General features: G+C 42.6%; 1 protein-coding gene across 1 annotated transcript in view; it reads right to left on the reverse strand.

Annotated features, from left to right (window-relative positions):
• Nucleotides 1-21,944, reverse strand: part of drosha (drosha ribonuclease III) — a 130,701-nt gene that overhangs the window by 94,867 nt on the left and 13,890 nt on the right. The window contains exons 10-16 of the mRNA XM_080489084.1: nucleotides 20,179-20,250; nucleotides 19,818-19,899; nucleotides 18,427-18,501; nucleotides 15,406-15,575; nucleotides 13,043-13,167; nucleotides 7,528-7,627; nucleotides 1,479-1,586 (exon numbers count right to left, since the gene is read on the reverse strand). Of these exons, the coding sequence (XP_080345210.1) occupies nucleotides 1,479-1,586; nucleotides 7,528-7,627; nucleotides 13,043-13,167; nucleotides 15,406-15,575; nucleotides 18,427-18,501; nucleotides 19,818-19,899; nucleotides 20,179-20,250 (732 nt within the window). The remainder of the gene's footprint in view (nucleotides 1-1,478; nucleotides 1,587-7,527; nucleotides 7,628-13,042; nucleotides 13,168-15,405; nucleotides 15,576-18,426; nucleotides 18,502-19,817; nucleotides 19,900-20,178; nucleotides 20,251-21,944) is intronic.

A 21,944-nucleotide genomic window follows, 5' to 3' on the forward strand; every position in this document is an offset into this window, starting at 1 on the left:
GATGGGAAAAGTGTTTCGGGTCTTATTAGGAGTGACCGGTTGATTCGGGGATTGTCTTCAGGTCCGAGTCACTCGACGAGAGGTGTGGACGGGTTTCTCACTGAGTGAGGTCCCGTTTACACAGAAATGGCAGAAAGGCTAAAAACAATATATTTAGCAGAGGAAACTGGAAGCGTGCCAGTTGGTGCTGTTGGTTGTTTTTGTATTGAAGCCACAGACACACGGGCGCAGCGAGCAACACGTGATAAACATTACCAATGTGGAGGACACAGACATTTCAACTGACAGACGAAATTGGATTGCTATTGTAGACTCTCGACTAAAACTGTGGAGGCTGCCCTTGTTCTTATTGCACGTGCAGAAGATTTATTTACTACGGCTGTGGTGCGCAGCGTTTTGACCCATGACTTACCACTAGATGTGACTGTATGACAACAGAATGCTGCTCCAGTTCCACAGAGAAGCCTCCATTACGACTCTATTTCACCGCCACATCAGGCACCTCGTGGTCACAGATGGTATGGATAACTGTATTTTCAAATCTTCTTAATATAACTCGTATGACCACCAAAACAATTGAAAATATCGAACTGGTAGTCTGGAAAGTAAGATACAGCTACAAACATGACTTCGGATTTGACTGTGAAAAAGGTAGAGGCAGGGCTTTACTTTGGTCAATCAACTGGTTCAGTTTTCTATTTTTTAAATGATTTTATAGACTTCAAATTTTTATCTTTTTTACATGTTTACCTACATAATTAAAATGATCTTTTTCTCTTGGTATACCACTTCACAAAAATTTTAAATTTCCCATGAGAATAAAATTATTATTATTTTTTTTATATCATAATAATTAATGTATTACTGTTTGTAAATGAAATAAAACAAATTGGAAAGGTGATAATATTTTACCAAGTGAATATAAATGCAAACAAAATAGACCCTTGTTTAGATTGTATTTTAATTTAATTTTACTTTAATTTAAGATTTTCTCTTGTTCTCGATGAAAATTTAGACTTAAGGTTTTTTTTTGGTTTTAGTTTTTAATATTATCAATAGCATCATAATTATTATCATGATCATTTTTACTATTATTATTATTGTTATTTTAAATAAGTTACTTGTTGAAAATTAAAGCTGGTTTGATAAATTAGATATTTTTTAAATGTGTGACATTTTCTTTTTTGTCCAAGTCAAAATTTGAATCAGGCACATCAGTAAAATTTCAGCACATACTATTACACTTCTCTGGTTGTAGTACTTTTTTAAAAATATTGTTATTAAAGTGTTTGACAATGTTTCTTGGAACGTACAAACTTGAAAAAGGTTTAAAGGAAAAAAGAAATGTTTTTCTCCTCGTGGAAGTTTCAAGGTTTCTGTACTTCTTGTTCCTCTTTTGAAGACACTGTCCTCGATGTCTCACTGCTGTGTAATTGTCTGTGTGCGTCTGTTCACATGCGGGATCCACGTTGTGTTACCTGACAGACGTCGGAGCGGATGCCGGTCTTCCAGAAGCCCTGGCTGCTGAGCTCCACCGTCACCTCGCGGCGCATCGTGTTCTTCTGACGGATCTTCTGAAGAGCTTCCTGCCAAAACAAGCAGCCCGTCAATTATTGATTGGCTGGAGCGGAGCCTGCGGGGACGGCAAACATCCTCCACAACCCCACCACCACCACCACCACTCCCCTCCTCCAGAGAAGCTGGCAGATGCAGTAAACTGACGCGCAGTGGGCACAGCGGTGGACGGCCGGGGAAGTGACAGCCCGGCTGGTTCTGGGTAATTGAGGCGCTGCGGCGGGTCAGCAGAGAGGCCGAGGGCTCACACACCTGTCTCCCCATTAGGACCACCACACCAGAGCCGAGGGGTCCGTCCAGCAGGTATCACAACAAATACTCACAAACAACACACACCGAGAAATGAGTAACTGTGATTCCCAAAGAGAGGCGGTATTGTAGATGGAAGGAGGGTGTCGTTTCAAGTGAAAACGCAATGATTTGCAGAAAAGTTTCCCCGTTTCCACAGTGATGGCGCTTTTTCGAAAAGTTCCACCATCAACAGACACCTAAAGCCCAACGAAAATTTAGCATTTTCACTTGAAACCGTTGCAGTGTAAACAGGGCCTTAACGCCCCAATACATATAAAGTTTCCAGAGCTCAATTTTTGGAAAGTATTTCTGGATTAGTAGAAAAATATGCAGAGATACGTAATGTCTATTCTATCAAATGATGCCGTTTACAAAACAATATGTGGACATTATTTAACTTCTGCTTTGTGAAATGTGTTGTTATATTCTTTAATCATTCAGAGCAGATTTGATGGACTGTCCAGAAAAATGATTTTAATGAGATATATGTAAGTTAACAACACATTTAGATGTGACATGATATATTTCAGTGACTTTCTATTTGATGAGTGGAGCAATAATGATTATAAATGTTGGGAAAAACTCTTCGGAATGCGACGGAACTGGCTTTAAAAACAAAGTAACTTCTCAACCTACTGTTGGTGAATGGATGGACGTCAAATACAATATACATGTATTGGAAGGGCTGTCATTGTCTCTAATTGTCCAAAAACAACGATTTTACACCATCTGGACTAAGTAAATTGAATTTCAAACCTATAAAGCCTGATTTGACTTCATTTGAAGGTCAAGAGCTGTTTAAATATCGACTCTGCTCTGCTCTCTTTTTGCTTTCCCAGCGAGTTTCCAATAATTCACATGAATGTTTTTGCACATGAACGAAAAACTTGGGGAATAAATGAAGAACATCCGTCCCCCCAATTTAGATGCTAATCAATACCTTATTGATATTGGCTCATATTCATACTGAATTGTGTTTCGAGAATAAATGTTTCGGGGAAATTCAATTGGAGAGTTTAGAGTCAGCGGGACCAAGAAGATTCCATGATTTCTAAGTGGTTCTCAGTATTCTTGGGTAACGGGAGAAGGATTTGGAGGGAGTTCGGTTCCTCGTATGGGGGAGCCGCAGATGGAGGAGGAGGCATCGGCGGAGCGACTCCCGTCTGACTTCTCAGTGATCCGCCTAAAATGGAACGCCGGGAATTTTTTGACTCGCAGTGGAAATATGAACAACAAAGGCATGAATAAATAATGCCGTCCCACTTTGAACTGTGCATCAAAGTGAACACGCTCACCCACCCACACACACACACACACACACACACACACACACACACACACACACACACACACACACACACACACACACACACACACACACACACACACACACACACACACACACACACACACACACACACACACACACACACACACACACACACACACACACACACACACAAATCCTTCAGTCACTGTATAAGCGAGTAATCACAGGGAAGTGAGAATGATATGTAAATACTTTATTATGCAGCGCTTTCTACAGGGTCAGGCGATGGACGGGAGCAGAGAAAGTCAATAATGAAGCAGCGAGCGGGGACACGGTGAGAGCAACTTTCTGCCAGTTGGGCCACATTTGGACTTTTACGGCGGGATCGCATTCAGCTGAGAGGAGTGTTTGTGTGTCGGATCAGGCCGAGGTCAAACTCCAAAGACGCCGTCTGAAACTCAATCGTCGCGGGAGGCAAGTGCACATCTGTGGCGTGTGAGCCGGTGCGTTTGCAGGTTCATCCAGGGGCAAGTTCCTCACTCGTGGCCGTGCTCGGTCATCTAGCGGAGGAGTTCGCACGACAGATGGGCACATTTCGAGGAAAGCGGCAGGAGATATTCATGACTCAAGAGGAAAAACTCGAAAAGTCAAGATTCAGTCCACAGAGAAGGAGAGGAGAAGATTTAGAAGTACAGTCATCTGAAGGAGAGACAATGAGGCTGGTGCCAAATTGCAAGTCTGCCGGCGTTTAATTATGACAAGCTGATGAGTCGAAAGTGGGCTGTCACAGAGGGTGGTGGTCTGAAAGAGGCAGAAGCTGAAAGAAGTTGCCGTTAGTGGTCCAGAGTATGAAAGAACTGCGCGCGTGTGCGTACGTGTGTGTAGGGAGGTGGTCTTAAAAAGACAGAAACTAAAAGAAATTGCTCATAGTGACAGAGAATATGACTAATTCCCATTTGAAGCTGGTGTCAAATTACAAATCTGCTGTGAGGACAAAGTGGGTATTTTGGAAGGGTGGTCGTAGTAGAAGCGATCAGAGCTCGGTGTTTATGACTAATTTGTGTATGAGGGTGGTGTCGAATTACAAGTGTGAGCAATAAATCTGGCAGAAAGAAGGGTGGAGGTCTTTAAAAGAGTGAACAGTTAAAGTCCAAAATTGTTGCAGGAAATGCCTTAAAATCTTAAGTATTTCTCCTTCAAGTGTGTTTAAATTCAATGTAATGCAAATGACATAATGGTCTAAAATGTAGTTATAAAATATGGAATGAATTTTCAGTGTAAATCTTTAAATAATTCGATTCAAAATAATATGCATCACTGGTCTATATTCCCAGTTGTTGTTTTTTCTAACAGTCAATTTTAAGGTCAATTAAGTCATATTAAAAGTGATTTCTTCAAATCTCTTTGCTGGCTCTGAGCATATACATGGGTGTTTGTCAAAACTTACGAACCAAAACATGAAAAACTCCTCCGGCAAGCCATGCTCCACTCCCCCAAACCCGGAGATTGCATGGCCGGTGATCCTTATGCACACTTATGGCAGTCACCTCTAAAAAATACTGAGAAAATAAGTGTGTGAGGGAAGTTGTGCGGCCCAGATGAAGCCGTGGACTTGCAACCAAGAAAAAAGAAGAAAAAAAAAGGAAAAAGTCTGCGGAGCGAGTTGGAGATAGCTTTTCAAAGATGCTCCTCATACGGCTCGACTGAGCTCGGCCAAATCTGCGGCGAAGAATCAGAGCAAATCCCCAAATCCACATATGCCGAGCTGATAGAGAGGACTCCGGGCTGACTTCGACGCACAACTACTGACTCAGGGCTGAATACTTATTCAAATTACAGATACCAGATAATAAAGCAACACTGCTTCTGTGCTTCGTTTTGAACACCGAGAAAAGTGCCGTCACCTTGCCACCGCGGGGTCATGTTGAACGGAGCGTCCCCCCCCCCTTCCATCAAAAAAAGATAAATAAATAAATTAACGAAATGTATGGATGTCATGCCGTCTCCACCCACGCAGACATACTCATGCAACCCCTCTGTCCTCTCAGCGTGAGGTCTAGAAGAGGCGGCTGCCTCGGTGTTGAAGGCCAGTTCTCGCAGCAGAGCCCACCTCCGGTCTCGGCGGAGCTCGGTGGGCAAGCGCAGGGAGGGGAGGATCAAAGAGGAAGTGGAAGATGCTGCACGCATGTCAGACCGGGTTTGAAGAGAAGAAAAAAAAAAAGAAAAAAAAAAAAGAAGATGTTCAAGGCCACTGAAACACAAGCTGGGGGGCTGTCGGTGAGCAGCGACGCCTCCCGGTGGAGCCGGGCGGACCCTGCCGGTGAGCTTGCATGTGTTTGGGGGCAGTAATTGCTCCGGTGCAGGCTTGACAGCTGGATTGTCAGGGCCTGTTAGTAGGAGAGCTTCGCCGAGCTACCTGGGAAACAGGCTAATTGAGCTCCGGGTTCTTGCTCATTATCGGTTGGGAGTGTATCACAGAGTCTGAGCGAGCAGATTAGATCTGCTCACAGACTTCCAAAAAGGAAAAGTCCTACCTGCTTCAGAGAAGTTAACGCTCCTACAGCAGGAAGATGAATCACTACTCCGGGCAGTAACACGCATTGGAAACAGCCTCTTTCAGCCTTGATGAAGACGGTGGCCTGGTATAATCTTGAACCAACTCCGATATCCGACTGTGGCTAATATAAGCATGAGCTTACCTTTTTTAGAGAGCTGTCCATTTCTGGCTACATAAAAGTACGATATCTATATCGATACCTCTAACCTACTCATTTAAATGACTTGGCTTTCGAGTTAGTCAAGGTTGTTACCAAGTCCATCAACTTCCATTTCTATGAATGAGGAGGTTAATCCTTATTAATCCTGCACCAACTATTGATATCAACATGAGATATCCAACTGTAAGTAGCATGAGCCTGTCTGATGGTACCTAGATGGAAGATCAAATAGCTCGCGACTCATTAAACATTCTGTTAGCTTTAGCTGCTACTATTTCCTTTGACTCCTGTTTACTGGAGGAGGCTTGAATGAGCGTGAGCCTACCTTCTGACGACCTGAAGATGACTTCTCCTCATTAATCTTTGAAATAGCGAGACCATTCGGATTATAGAGCATCTTCCTCGCCGTAAACCGACTAACCGTAACTAACACACAAAGTACTGAAAGCAGAGGTGGTGAGTCAGATTAGTTAAACAGCACATACAGAGGGAGGTCTACCTAGCGGGGATAATGCTAAAGTTATTTTTCCTTGTAGATACTTTCTTATTTCCTTAAGACAACAGCTCGTAGCTTTAGTCCAGTATTCTGTTACTTGCTCAACACCACAGAAAATCTCTTCCTTAGAAGAAAGTTAAAGCGAGCAGCAGAGCTCTGGGCTCCTTGGAGCACACACACACACACACACCGCACCGCGAACCCTGTGATTCCCCGTGACTACGCGGTCATTATTTCACCAAATCCAAACCTTTCGCTCCCTCACTCCCTGTTGGTGGCTTGACCTTCACACTCGACCCAAGAGAGCAGTTACTGCCATTTTACCGCGAGCCGTGAATTCATTCAAATTATGCATTAAAGTCGAACTTCACATTTTTCACGGGCGTCGTCAGACATCAGGAAATACTTTCGGTCACCTGCGCGACACCGTTAAAAACTGTTTAGCGGAGAACTGGCGCGCCGGGCTGGGATTTAGCGGTTAGCGCTTTCGCTTCACGGTGAAAAGGTCGCGGTTCGAGTTCGAGTTTGGACGTGAAGAGAGAGCGGCAAAGCAAAAGACTGAGACACTAACAGATGAATCTAGCTAACTTAGTGGCATGAGCATCGGGGTGGATTCGTAAAAACATATGAAGAAGTAAAACTCGAGTGTGAAGAGAAACAGTGATAAGATTTCGTATCTTTCTACAGATCTTTGCGAGTCATATTTCACATATTTACTTGTCAGTTTTGTTTGAAGATTATCACAATATCCCATTGTTGAAATTGTACTTAATTTCCATTTAAAAAAATGGTTATTTATAATTTCTTAAGATATATTTAATGAAATGTCTTTTTTTTTAATAATGTACTTGAACCACTTTGCTCTGAAATGATTGGAAACATTTAGAGTTGTCATCGTTTACCTTTGTGAGTTCCCAACATTTCTTCAACAATCATGTACAAATACTATATTTGTCCTTATTTCTCTTGGAAAAACATTAAAAACAGGAAAAGTATCACTATATCTCCTAAAACAAACCCCAATAAAACAGAGAAAACCATGCTGCCTTTGTCGTTTCTGTAGATCTCACTGCTTTTTTTTTTTAAGCAGCCTTGTTTCCAGCTCAGCTGCATTTGTGTCTGCATGCAAAGTGGGACTGAAAGCCGTGATATTAGTTCTTGGTGTGCAGTAAACCCACCTCTCTCTGTGTCAGCTTCTGCTTGTCCAGCTGCTTGACCTTGGGGCTGTTGGCCAGCAGGTGGCGTAGTTTCACATAGCTCTTCCACAGTTTCTGGTACCTGCAGGCAACAAATAAAAGGTATTTTCTCACTTTTCCAACAACCTTTCGCTGTTTTTCCAGTCTGTTATTGTGCATGCACGTCTTTCCTTGGCAGCTGAGAATCTGCAGTTCACTGTATTTTGCATAAATTCTGGAAGCGGTGAAACATAAGCAGCCCTGAAACATGACTCCAGACTGCCATCACACAACCTCCCCATTCTCATTTTCTGTAAAACCCCTTTGTCTTTGCTCTCATTTGCATCTGAAAAGAGCCGCGGAGTTATCGGCAAGGTGACATGTAGCCACCATACGAGCCGACCCCCCCACCCCCCCCCCCCCCACTCCTCCTCTCTCTCTCTCTTTTCAATCAGACCTCCTGATTGATGCACTGAAGGCCGAGTGTGACCGTTCTGCTCCCATTCAGGAGACTTTCTCCTCATTTACCCAGAGTTATTCAATTATGATTGGTGGGATGGAGTGGTGGTGGGAGGGTAAGGTGGCAGGGCTTGAAGGATAGGATGGTGCATTGGCAGAGAGAGAGGAAGGAAGGAAAGAAGGAAGAAAGAAGAGGAGGAGGAGATGTGCTGAGGAATAGAAGAATTATAGAGCTTTAATAGCGGGGACTTCATTAGAGACTGAGACGAGGGAATGAGACGGCTTTACCGCCCCGATTATCAGCCTGCCGCCACCTCCGCACTGAAGCAGCCCGGGCGGACGAGAGACACAGAGACAGACAGAGAGAAAGTGAGAGAGCGTATCCAGCCTGGGAGGCCCCCTCGTCCCCAATCCGCTCCAATGACCTTTCCACAGATCCGCTGTGTGCTCTTGGGGTAGCATCGCCGCCGCAGCTCTCGCCCATCACTGCTCATGCTTTCATTAGCATATGCTGCCTGCTTTTCTCCCACTGTTTACCATCTCCAACCTCTTTTCAGAACAATGCTGGCTTCATTGGATCTCTTAAACCTCATTTGAACTTCTTTTTGGCATTCGAACATGGATGTCCATTAGTTTAAAAGTGATAAGACCATTAAAAGGAGACTGGGCCAAGGCCAGGCGAAATGTAGCACTAAGAGACACAATGAGAAGGGAAAATGGGTTTTCAGTCATCGTGTAAGAGCCACTAATAAATGTTACTCAGTCCTGCACAATATGAATGTCACGTGGTTTTGACAAGCAACTACTTGCAAACCTTTGCATATTTTATCATATGATGATCGGGATTTTTCAGCAGTGAAGGTAAAAGTAACCTCCAAACAAGCATTTTATAAAGTAATTTTCATTGATTCAGAATTTCTCGTTGGCCTCTCGAGATGTGGTCAAAGACAACAAACGGGACTCGTATCACCCAAGGACCATGCAATGCTAAATTCGTCTCTAAACCCTCTTAGAAACATCTTTTGTGGTCTTTGGAAAGTGTTTACACAACGATCGACAAGAAAAAAAATGTTGTTCTTCAGAAGGCAACGTTTCAAGAATGCATGCCAAACAAAGAAACAACGTACAATGTAAACATTCAAAGAGCCTTCATGTATAGGTCCACTCAGGAATTGCTGTATAGAAGAAATGCGTCTCCACTTATGCAGATGATGGTGTAGTGTATGGGAGGAAATGTGCATGGAAGGAGTGAGCAGCACTAACACTCTGGATTCCTCCAGTGTGGTAGATACTCGAGCATACACAGAAAACCTCTTGTTGCAACCTCATGTGCGATGCTTCGCGTTTCAGAAAAGTTGTGTTTTACCCAGTTTACACGGAGGTGGAGTCCGGTGCGTTTCAAAAGACTCCACACTCTGAAAGCTGTTTTCAGAAAGTGTGGTTACCAGAGACTCATAAAGCTGTTGCTGTGTAAAACAACATTTGAAATGTTCAGTTGTCACTTGAACGTTATCTTCTAGAATTGTCCAAAAATGATAAATTCTGCTCCCTTTTTTCCCTGAGATAACGAATCTTGACAGTTCAGAATCTCATGTTACATTTGTGTGACACTCTGGTCAATCTGCACTGCGACTGGACGGAGTTTTTGAATATTTAATTTTATTCAGTTTTTCCGAAACAAATGAACCAATTGAACAATTCTGTCATACACTCGGCTACAACAGTTGTTAAGTAAAATTTAATTTGCGTTGCATCAACCATTATTTGGTATTGTGACCATTTGTGTGAGTTCTAATACGTTCAAACGTGTCCTAAAATGATACGCACTGGTGAATGGAAAGCCTTTTTAATAAGCTAGTTTGGGTTTGACTTACAACTTCATTAAAGATTATCATAAAAATGACATATCTACTGCATAAGATATGTAGTTAATATCTTCCGCTGGCTCTTAATCTCTGTCTTGCCTTAACCTTTACATCATGCCCATTCAATTATAGAGTGGAGAGCAGTAGAGGTGTGACAGGAGGGCAGACAGAATTTAACCTTAAAGGAAGATACTGAGCACGTTCAGTTTCCTCCACACGTCCTCCGACACATGTAGGATACATCCGACAGCAGACATCACACCTTTTTAAAAAAAAAATCAAAATCAAAAATAAGCACTGTATTGGTCAAAATATGTTTTGTTTTCTTTCCTAGTGTTATGCCGAGTTCTGTATCACAAAATACAGGAGAAACGCGAAGGATGATGGATGTGACTTGTGAACAATGACTCACGTTAGAGTTTATTTCATCTGTGATGGACACATTTCATTGCTGCGGCTGTTTTGTCATCCACATGCTTCCGTCCCTGAGACTATTTCACCGAGAAGTCACGTGGAAAGAAGTCTGAATCGCAGACTTCTTGAAGATTTCTTCTTCCACTTGGAGTTTTGTCTGACATTTTAACGTGGCAGCAAAGTGCTCACAGACCCTCGGTTCGGGCGCTGCACACTTTTAATTCCACGCAGCATTTTTCATTCTGAAGTATATCCAAGTACAACAGGTGGCAGGCCTGCTGTTTACATGATGAATGTCTGGGAATTGCATTCTTTTAGTGTTTTGAATGTTTTGAAAAGGTTTCTCATTCAATGGTGGCATTTTTATAAGGGGCAATACTCACATTTCAGAAAGGTTGCTTGTTTCTACATAAGATATTTCTACTTCAGGTGGGGGGGGGGGGGGGGGGGGGGGGCTTCAAACTAGCAAACATCCACTTCTCTAGCTTCTAGACCACCACTGCCCTCATGTCGCATTTCATCCACTGAAGTCAAATAGACATCATGATTTCGCACAGGAGGCCGCAGACAAAGATAAGTAGACGCCTCATTGACTGCCGCAGCCTATTAGAGCTAAAGTATTTTCGGACACTTCTCCAGTGTGTTATTTTTCTATTGAGAAGGTGAATGAAGCGAAGCACTGAAGCAGCAGTGAGGTCTCTCCTTACACAGGATGTAATTCTATGGCTGGGGGAAGCGAGACACAGCAGGACAACATTTAATAGGCAAGAGAACCTCTGCAGCCTCTTCAGGTGCACCGTCTCAACTTTTCTTTTTCCTCCTTCTCGCCTTAAATATTTGCTCAGATTTTTGTTTGCCAGCATTTCATGTCAGCATTTGGTGCATCAATATTTCCCATTTTTGACCAATTATAAGATAATCACCCCCTTCTTTTAAACATAATACACTTGAACTGGTTTCCACAATGTTTTCAAGTGAATACGCAAAACTTTTATTGAGTTCTGTGTGTCCGTTCACATGGCAACCGTGCTCAGTTGAGTCACATGTAATAGCAATCCAACTCAGTCATCTGTCAATATGAATGTCCATGTACTCGTCATTGTTAATGTTTGTATAGTATCGTTCCCTGTGAGCATTTGTGTGTGGTTTTATTACAAAAACAACACCAACTAGTGGCCAACTTAAGAACTATCTTACCGAGCCGGCCCACTCGAGATGAAATTGGGCGGTATGTGTGCCCTGAACTAAAATATGTTTGACATCCCTGCTGCAGACTGTTGCTCCTTTCCGCTGCTTTCATGAATGCGTTTTTTAAAAAAGAGGAAAAAGGTCTTTAGCTTTTGTCCAGCGCGAACGCAACGAGCTACTAGGGTTTGTGTAAGAGAATGATGCACTGTAGCAGTGTGACGGTGCAGCGGCGGAGCTGGGAAGGGAAAAGAAACTCGGCCAATAAGAGCCCAGTATGTAAATGATGTCACTCATGAGCTTGAAGCTTCGCACAAGAGACTTTGCCACTGTAAATCCACGTTTCATTGAGGCTTGAATCAGACAGCATTGAGAGCAGCATGCAAGAGTGAGGCCACTTTAAGAAGTGTACCTAAAAAGGGGCATGTTTCTTCTTCATTTGTACTTTTTTTTGCATACCTTTCCCTCCTCTTATTTATGATTCCTTCCTGTGTTACCCGTGTTTGTCTGTCTTCCCTTCCCTGCTACCTCTCCTTTACGTTCCCTGACCTCTGACATGTCATCATTCTTGCCTCAGTGGTTGTGATGGAGCCGCAGGATCTCAAGTGGCGAGCGCGTCCAGGGGGCAGTGTGACGGGGGGAAGACAACACAGCTTCTTCCGTCTCCTCGGTTAATATATGCTGCCGCTCCTGCTGCTGCTGCTGCTGCCGTGGCGTTCGAGGTTCCCTCTCTGTGGCATTGCTGCCGCCGCAATCAACACCGACTCCTGCCCTCGCTACACGCATCATTAGCGGTGGTAAGGAAATCCTTTCTGCTGGTCTCTTACTACTCGTTTCTGCATCAGCTAATGATGTCCCAGTCCATCCATAAATTTGTCGTTGTCTGCTGCTTTGAGAAGTTTGACATGGCAGCAGGGCGCAACGGGGATGAAAGAGCTCGGTGGACAGACGGCTAAAATGTAGCGCCGGGGGAGAGGAGACATTAGGCGATAGGGAGGAAGCGAACCAGTTCTGCCTAAATGGATTTCATAATGATCGTTCTCTTGTTTGCGTCTTCATCGCTTCCTTTTTTGCCCCTCCTGACAGGGTTCGGGTCATTTTGACCGAGCGGCGCCCACAGGTTCAAATTTAGAGCCTGGAAACCACATCGACTTCGGATTGGTGCTCGACGCGGCATCACCGCGTCCCTTTGATCGTCTTGAAAGGCCGCGGCTTTCACGAGGCAGTGCGCCGCTGTGGTTAATTATGCAGCAGCAGTGTACAGTATTCCCAGCTGCAGCTCTGTGGCGCGCGCATGTCACATTACTATTCACGAGACGTAAACCGGAGCGGCTCCCACCGCGGAGGCGCCCGACGGAGACCCGGGACCCGTGACGACGCATGAGAAAATGTCACGCCACTCCTGTTCCCTCATCCCTGTGCTCGTCTTCACGTCTACCTTGTTTTCCTTCGACATATGACATGAGCGGTTCCGGCACCGCGGCACCCCGGGAGAGCGACAGTTGAATAAGCAGCGGCGGGAGCGAGGGAGCCAGTACACAACGGAGGGGGGTGCAGGGGGTTTGTTTGATTTGTGTGTCTGCGTGAAGACTTACTGAGGGTCGCCGGCGTAGCTGAGTTGAGCCGGTCGGATCCCGAAGTGAACGATGATGGGGAAGGTGATGACCTCCGGGTTGAACTGCTCTCTGTCCAGTTGGTCGATTCGCACCGAGCTCGGTTTCTATCGGGGCCACAAAGAAGAAGAAGAAGAAGTCAGGTTACAGTGTAAACGTCGCTACAAGGCAGCCATCGTTCAATCACCTGCTGCCGCTGTGTGAGATAAAAAAAAATAAACCACGCCACGAGGGTCATCTGTCACAGGGCGAGGCCTCAGGGTTTCTCTTTATTTTACTTCTTTTACTTGTAGGACGAGGACAACAATGACGAAGTGATGTCGGAGAGGGTCGGCGAGCTAACGTCTGACGCTCTTATTGGGGAGGAGATTGACAAGCAACACATCCTCGGCTGACTCCCAAACCACGGCTTGCCTGTCAGGCGTTTTGCGAGATCAGAGGAAAGGGGCTGCGACATAAGGCGCGCTGATCTGCGCGGCAGATGGCTCGAGGCTCGGGCTCACCTTGACATTAGTCGAGCACGCCTGCACACAAACTTGGGATTTGGGAGCGAGAGGCCGACCTCCACTGCTCCACTCTGGTTCTGCATTTTTTGCAGAGAAAACTCAGCTGTGATTGGCTTGATGATCGTCCTGTTTACAGTCCTGACAGGTCCGGGGCTAAATAATGCTAATTCAGGCTGTTTAGCCTCTGCCGTTGATGTATCTGTGCTGGAAAGTGCCACAACACATTGAAGGTCGGTGACACTTGGCGGCCTTGCGTGAGCACCGAGCCGCAGTGAGGAATAATGGCGGCGCGTGCTGGGTTTGGATTGGACTTTTTAGTGTGAAGTAGCAGGTGACCTTGGCATAACACAAAGAGTGGGACTCCCACAGAATGAGGGCGTGTACAGATTAAGGTGGGCCACCTGCCTAGAAAAGCACATTGTATTGATCATTGAGCAGCAGCTCCTGCATTTTTCCAACTTAATCCTGCAGATCTGAAACGTCTTACCTCAAGAAACAGGTTCAAAAAGATGCAATTTAGGAGACTTATTGTGTTTTTTTTGTATTTGTAAACAACATGCAACAATACAGCACTACAGGCTTGATATAACGTGTCTGAAAGTGTTAAACAAAGAGTGTTTGAATAACCCATGATAGGATAAAGCTCAAGTAGAAGCTGCTGGGAATGGTCAGTTTGGACAATGTGACTTCGTCTTCATACAAAATTATTGTTTTGGTTTGATTTTTGGGTTTGCCAAAGTCTTAAAGATGAAGCAGAACCAAACAGACTTCCTGATTTGGGCATCCTGAGAAGACTTCCTGAATTTATCCACATCTATCTTTTCCTTATTCAGTCATCTTATCCAGATCCAACCGTACCTGACAACACTTTGGTTTTGATTTGTGTAAAAAAAAAAAAAAAAAAAAAAAGAAAGTAGCCATCTTTTCTAAATTGACCAGAATCCAACACAAGCTTCTTTGTTTAGTTAGCTCTCCTTGATGTGGCAGAACCCTGCATGGATTTCCTTATTTGGTCATCTCTTCTGGATGGAGCAGCAGCCAGCAGGATGAGGATGATGCTGGTGTGTAATTACATGCTCGGGATACTGCATAAGGCCAAGTGAAGTTTTGTTGAATGTGTGTTTTTCAGGAACTGATGAGCATAAATATGTTTTTTTTTAATTGTTTTATTTATAGCTTTATACTTAAAAGCACTGAAAAACTGTACGTTTGGGTAATTTTTTATCCAAATCCTCACATCCAGGCTTAAAAAATAGTAACTAAGAATAAATTCCACTTTTTCATATTGAATGAAATGGTGAAAATCCAGAGAATGGAAAACAATCCATTTCGTGCAAAATGCAGAGATTTCACTATTTCAATAAAAAAAAAAAAAAATACAAAAAAAATACAAAAAATACAAAAAAACAAGGTAAGGCTCAATATATGACCTTTTTAATGGACTTTGTTTGACTGGCAGTGTAATCTTTAACTGGAGTCGAGGGATGGAAGACTATTATACACCCACTCTGCAAACCCTGACAGCAACAATTCGGTCTTGCCGGGAGGAGCAGTTGACTCAATAACTCACCCACACCAAAGGTTACACAAGCATATTCACTGTTCATATGCAACCTTTTAGCTGGCGATGACATCTTCACCTTTATCCAGACACAATTACTGCACATCCTTTAAAAAAATAAAATAAATAAATGTGGGGCCAGACAGGAAGGTTAACCAACTTCACCGGGACTTAAAGGCAAAGTCTCTCAGGAGTGCAAATGGCATCGAGGGTGAGGGGTTAGGTGAGGGGGCAACGGACGGGAAGCCCTTGAATGGTGGAGAAAGACGAGGCCTCACCATGCCCGGGTTGGTGACGATCATGCCCTTGCACTCCTCGGCGTACTTCTGCCACTCCAGCTCCTCCCACTGCAGCATGTCCGCGATCTCCTCCTCGGGGACCAGCGGCTTGCTGCTGCGGAGCAGGTAGAGCAGCACCTGATGCATGGACAGCACCTCCTTCCCGCCATCTGAACACAAGAGAGTCCACACAACTGAAGGGCTTTTTTTTTTTTTTGATATGCATCTCAAACATCATTGATCCTCAAGGAGAATTATTTTTCTTTTTTTTTTTTTAATACATGGAACCTGCCTCACCTCTGTCAACTTTCAGTTTTTGTTTCCTTTCTTTTTCTTTTTTTACATAGTGTGAAAAATGTCTCCCTGCATCGCAATCGCATTGTTGAGGAAACGCACAGGTGGCACCGATGCAAGGTTCACAGCGATAAGTGGAGGCACATAATAACACGCATGTAATAGCATTCCTATCTGTATTACAGAATCAGAAATACACACAGAAATACAGCCGTGCACAGGCAACGCAATCAACCAGGTCAAACAGAGTCAGTTTAATACACACTCATGCAAAATTGATTGACCTCCATTTACGAGCGCTGGGCTGGACACACACACACGAATCCACTGCCCTCTCAAATGCATTAAGAAAAACACACACACACACACACACACACACACACACACACTCTGACTGTAACTTTCAAGCACGCCATCATCATCACGCCCACCCCCCGTGTGACTCGCTCCTTCCCTCCGCAGATCGCGCCGCAAAACACGGTTTCTTTTGCAAAAGAGGCGGATAAGTGCTCGCGGCCGCCTAAATTGGGAGAGCTGGGAGAGAAATTGTTTTCTGATGGAAAAGGAGGTAGGTGGCAGGGCTGTCATCGCTAAATAAATAAATAAGGGGATCAAATCTGCTGCGGCGAGACGACGGTGCACCAGCGCCATCATGTGCAGCAAAAAGGAACACCATCAGAAAAGTCCCACAATGCAACAGTTTGCGGGACACAGGCTTCTTTACCCTTAATGCCACATATGAGCAGTGATGCAAGCAGGAAGTCACACCTGCCACATTTTAACCACTTTTGTTTTGTAGATTATTCCTTAAATATTAGGAAAGTAAATACAAGATGATATGATTTTGTTCATTTAAGGCTAATCTGTTACTTTTTTGATTAAATCTATAAGAACGTATTTACTATGTAAAATACATCCACCCCCATATTCTGTACATGTCCATACTTATAGGCACCGTGTGCATATTCTTTTATCATATTGTATTTTTATCTGCTTTTATCTGCTATTTGTGCAATACATCCACCCCCATATTGTGTACATATGTGTACATGTCCACACTTATAGGCACCGTGTGCATATTCTTCTGCTATATTGTATTTTTACCTGCTTTTTTGTGCAATACATCCACCCCCATACTCTGTACATGTCCACACTTATAGGCACCGTGTGCATATTTTTCTATTATATTGTATTTTTATCAGCTTTTTTTAGTTCCTGCTATGTGTGCTTCTTTCTCTGTACTATCCTGCTGTACCACTACAAATTTCTCCACATGCGAGATAAATAAAGGGATATCTTATCTTAAATTAGTTCTTTCTATATGGAAGACACGCTAAACATGTGAGATGATTTGGAAATTTGACAAAACACAAAAGAAAGAAGGAGGATGGATACAGAGTTCAACTATTGTTAAAAACAAGTACTTTTAAGGTTGTGGAAATAGAGTTGAACAATGACTAAACTCAGTCTCAAAAATGGCAAAAGAAAAAAAAAGAGAGAGACTGAAAACAAGTAAATCTCTGAGTTCCTTTCATTTTAAATTACTATCACTATGTAAATTCTTCTAATATAGACAATACTTCTTTTTGTTTGACGCTATGATCCAAACTGCATGTTGTTCAGTGCCAGGAAAACTTAAAAGTGTGAATAAATAAGAATTATTACCCATAATTCACTGAAAATAGCTTGAGGTCTACACGATTAGAAATTGAGGTTTTTAACAATTATTTTTACCTTAAACTTAGTAACAAGTACTTAGTAGTGATGTTAATGTCTTAAATCTTCTCCGTCAATTGTTTCATTATTTATTGATTCAATTGTTTGTGACTCAAACACTATTGAAAGCACTTTTTCATTTATATTTATATAATTAGTGCATGGAAACTGTGTATCGCATTCCAGTCTTTCGCATCTATATTGTTGCTATTGCAATAAATTGTGCAGCACTACTTTGTATGTTTGTAAATATGAGTATGTTTGATTAGTTTTATGTGTGTAAAAGTCCCTTTTCTAGGGCTGGAAGAAATCAAGGAGATATTGCAATGATCTTGTCAAATATCACTAATAACAAAAAAAGCGAGGTTTTCTTTTCCCTCAGTGTAGACTGACAGGCTCAATCTCCAATACTGTGTATACAGTCTTCATATTGCCAAGTAGCACTGTGGTAGATGTGGATGGGAATAATGTCTAAAAAAGTATTGCTTTACTATCACACCTCTACTTTGTGGCAGTAACGACTTGAGACATTAATCCGTGTGGATCAGTTAATTAAAGTAATAAAAATAAGGCCTCAACCATCAGCATTTCTTCTGTTGCCAGCTGTGCCAGCAGTTTTTTTTTTCAGGGAACAAGCTTCAAATGACTCAAGTATTCCTTTAAAACGTACTCGCGTTGACATGTTTTAACGAAAAACATTTTCTGAACGGAGCCTTAAGAGGTTTACTCACTATTATAGACCTGGATGTCATCATTAAAATGTCCAACCATTGCAGGTAAATGGAATAAAACGAGATCAAACATGAAAAACATCATATAAACGAATATACAGCCTGGAAATAAACCCAACAGTGTTGTTCTGCACGCACATATCAGTAAAAGTTGACATGAACAAAATCCAAGTCGAGTTACATTCCACATGCAAAAATCTTTGCACTCATGAGTTATTCTGCTTCTTCATGGCCCCTCAGTGGAGCACCACAGGGAAGTGAGAGATGTGTGGAGTCCTACCAGGTAAGAAGCGAACAAAGCGGGGCATGAAATGAAAGCGCTGGCATCCAGAGGACTCGTCATCGGGATCAGGACCTGCAACACAGAACACATTTCATGTTTGTTCTTCACATCATTTCTGCACCGGGGAGCATTTTTTAAATGATTAAATGTAACTGGAAATGCACGGTTGGAATAATAAGCGCAGATTGTTGGACTGCAGTGATTAATTAAAATTCAATCTTTCAATTATTGAGAGCTGAGGAAGGGAAGAGAAAAAAAAACCAACGCACGTTTTTTAATGAAATAAGATGTTTAATATTTAAAATATTCTATATGTGTGTAATGACTGTGGGGCTGTATTCACATTAATATGATTAGATATTGGGGCAGGCCTGCTTCTGCGCTCATTATTAGTCCAACAGATGTCCTGTACACTCGACTCTGACCTTGTGCTTTTAACACTGCTTATTAAAAATGCAATATCGCTCTGTGATAATATGAAAATGACAAGATGTCTTAAGAAATTTAAACATGAGATAAAAAAAGTTACGAGTGAAAAACTTTTGTGAAGTGTTAACCACTGACGTGTATTTGGAAATGGATCATTATCTATCAAAGCAATAAGGTAAGCGGTTGGAAAGCAAAAATAAGATGCTCTTAAATTTAGATGTTAGCACTTTTTCCACGTGAAAACAAGAGCAATCAGAGATTTCTGACGTCCGACAAGGGTTCATGTAGTTTTGATATAATCCTTAAATGCTTATAAAATGAAATCCGGCTCGCCTCCAAAATTCTCTGGTATCTTCCCAGGCCTAAGATCTATCTGTGGTGTAAATTTGGACTATTATTTATCACTAATCATTAATCACTGACCAATCCTTATCGTTCTGTAGTAAAGGGTGACGGAAAATCATAACCACTTGGGTCGGTTATTTCGGTACCATCCACAGCTTCTACAGTGGGGGCGCACGAAAACCCGGAACGTACCGGCACATTTTGTGCAGTGTAAGCGTTTACGCAACGCATTCAAGTGAAAATGGAAAACTTCCGTAGCATCACGAGTGTCTGTTCACATGATAACGGTGCTCTGAGCTACTGAAAACGCAACTAGTTTAAAACGGCTTCCAATGTGGAACTTTTGGAAAACGCTCCCGACTCGAAACATGGTAAAGCGCAGCTTTTCTTAAACACTGTGCATGAACATGGTTGCTGTAAATAGTTCTTCTGCAGATGCACAAGTAGATGAACAACAACAACAATAGCGGCCTCCAAGCCGAAACACAGAAGGACAGACGGAAACAGCTGAGAGACAACACTTCTCTTCCTGGACACTGAGGTGAGCTATCTGAGCTCTAAAGCTCTAAAATAACCAAAAATAAATTTTATTTAATTTAATTTGGGCCACGTACCTGTCAGGTTCCAGTCATACAGCTCCAGAACATCCTGGAACAGATAGGTGCCGAAGAGCTCCAGGCCTTGGACGCAGTAGTTCTGGAGAGAGAAACAACAGTTCAAACTTACAGTAGAAGCCGATTTGGATAGGAACTCTCACCGAGAGCGCCTTAATGTACTGTAGATGCGACGGATAAGTAAATCCAGCTCTGTAACTGTATCGCATAAGCCTCTGTATCGATACGATCGACTCCAGCAGGTCAAAAGGAGCGGCTTCTCCCTCTTCTGAAAGGATTAACAGAGGTGCGCTCCGGCGTCGGGAGATAAAAACAAAACGAGGTGAGAGGGAGCTGCCAGATAAAGCCGGCTTTCACTGACCTCCGGTGTCATCTCCTCTATGAAGTGAATGGTGTAATCTATGTTGAAGCGGATCACACGGCACAATGGAATCTGTGATGAGGAGAGGACGGGGAGAAGAAAGGACAGGTCCACTCATTAGACAGAGGTTACAGCTTTTCAAGGAAAACTCAGTAAAAGCAGCGAAAGTCCTCCACAAATACCACAATTTGAACTGTGGATGAGGTACAAAACCTCTTTTATTAATTCAACACTTATGCAAGTTAGAACAAATTAAAATGCTCTATAGAGGAAATACTGACATAAAAAGACAAAAAATACTAACAAAACTGGAGGGAAAAATTATTGCAAAAGCTTTGGAAGGTGTTTAAATTAGTAAATTTTAAACTTTACTAACAAATCAATGCCTGAGAAAACTATGAAACCATTGAATATATATGTCTATAGAAAGATACAAAGGTTAAAATGCAGATCAATGCATCAAATATAATATAGTATGTACAAATAAAAGAAAACATTTAAAAATTCGGCAAGATAAATGAAATAATCAGTTTTTTCTCGTTTAATAAAGAATGTATATTGTAATTCTAGAGTTAACACAAGCAGTACTTTATAAAGTTAGTTAAAAGTTAAGATACTTTAATAAAGTATGATTCCTGTTTTTCTTCAAATACAAATATTTAAAGAAAAATAGGTGAAATATTAAATTGACAAACCCTAAAAATCACATCAAACACAAAATACCACAAAAATAGGCATACAGTTAAATAAAATCTAATTAATTTAAAGGAATAAAGCTAAATACTAAAATAAGTTGTTATTAAAATAAGTTGTATTTTAAATTCATCTCCCTGTCCCTGTCCCTAGGTATCTCAAAATATTAGAAAACTTTTAATTTTCCTATTTTGTTAACCAACAACCGCACAGAAAGACACGAGAAACATTTCCAGTTACTTGTGAAGAGTTTCAAAATAACTTTTTAATTCTTCCAGATGAACCTGTTGGTTTATAAGTCTGTTGATAACTCCCACTGTGACTCAAATATTGTCGAGAAACTCTAACCACTAATTCATCTTCATTCCCTCGTCATCCAACTGGAGCTGTAAGGAGAGAGCTAACCACTGCTCTGCAGCGTGTCTTAAAAATCAAAGAAATGATGTGTACACACGCACACGCACGCACACACACACACGCACACGCGACACTTGAAAATGAATCTCGCGAAATCTCTGTAAACAGATAAGCCGGCTCCTCTGTGTTTAATCTCCCCAGTTACACGCTCTTTGTTGTGGGAGCGCGGGGGTCCGTTTTAGGAGATTAACCTGGGAGCCGCACTCATTCCTGCCCATCTCAGCGGCTAACTAGCGGGGGGCTAATGTGAGCGCGCTCCGAGCTTCCTAATCCCCCCTCCGCGTGCCGCCACTGAGCGTTTACCCCCGGCTTTTAACAAGGCCCGCTTAAATTATCCAGTTCAAATCGTCGCTAATCCTCGGGGCTCTTTTCAAGCTCGGCGGATATTGACCGAGCGCTCTATTATTCAAACATGTGGGTGGGGAAACACACACGCGTATCAAGACTGAGAAATATCCGCACTTTGAAGAGATTTTTCTAGAAACAGGGTTTGGTGATCCCCCGTCGAGTCCTTGCTCTCTTTAAACGTGCTCCTCGGGTGCGGTTCAAACAGCTACAGAGAATGATGCTCTTTCTTTCTTTCTTTTTTTTTAAACCAGCCTTCAAAACTGAGGCGAGAAGAAGTCAGCCAAGGTCAGCCCAGTTAGAGCGGGGCA

Source organism: Lipophrys pholis, assembly GCF_963383615.2.
Source record: "Lipophrys pholis genome assembly, chromosome: 20".
NCBI lineage: Eukaryota > Metazoa > Chordata > Actinopteri > Blenniiformes > Blenniidae > Lipophrys > Lipophrys pholis.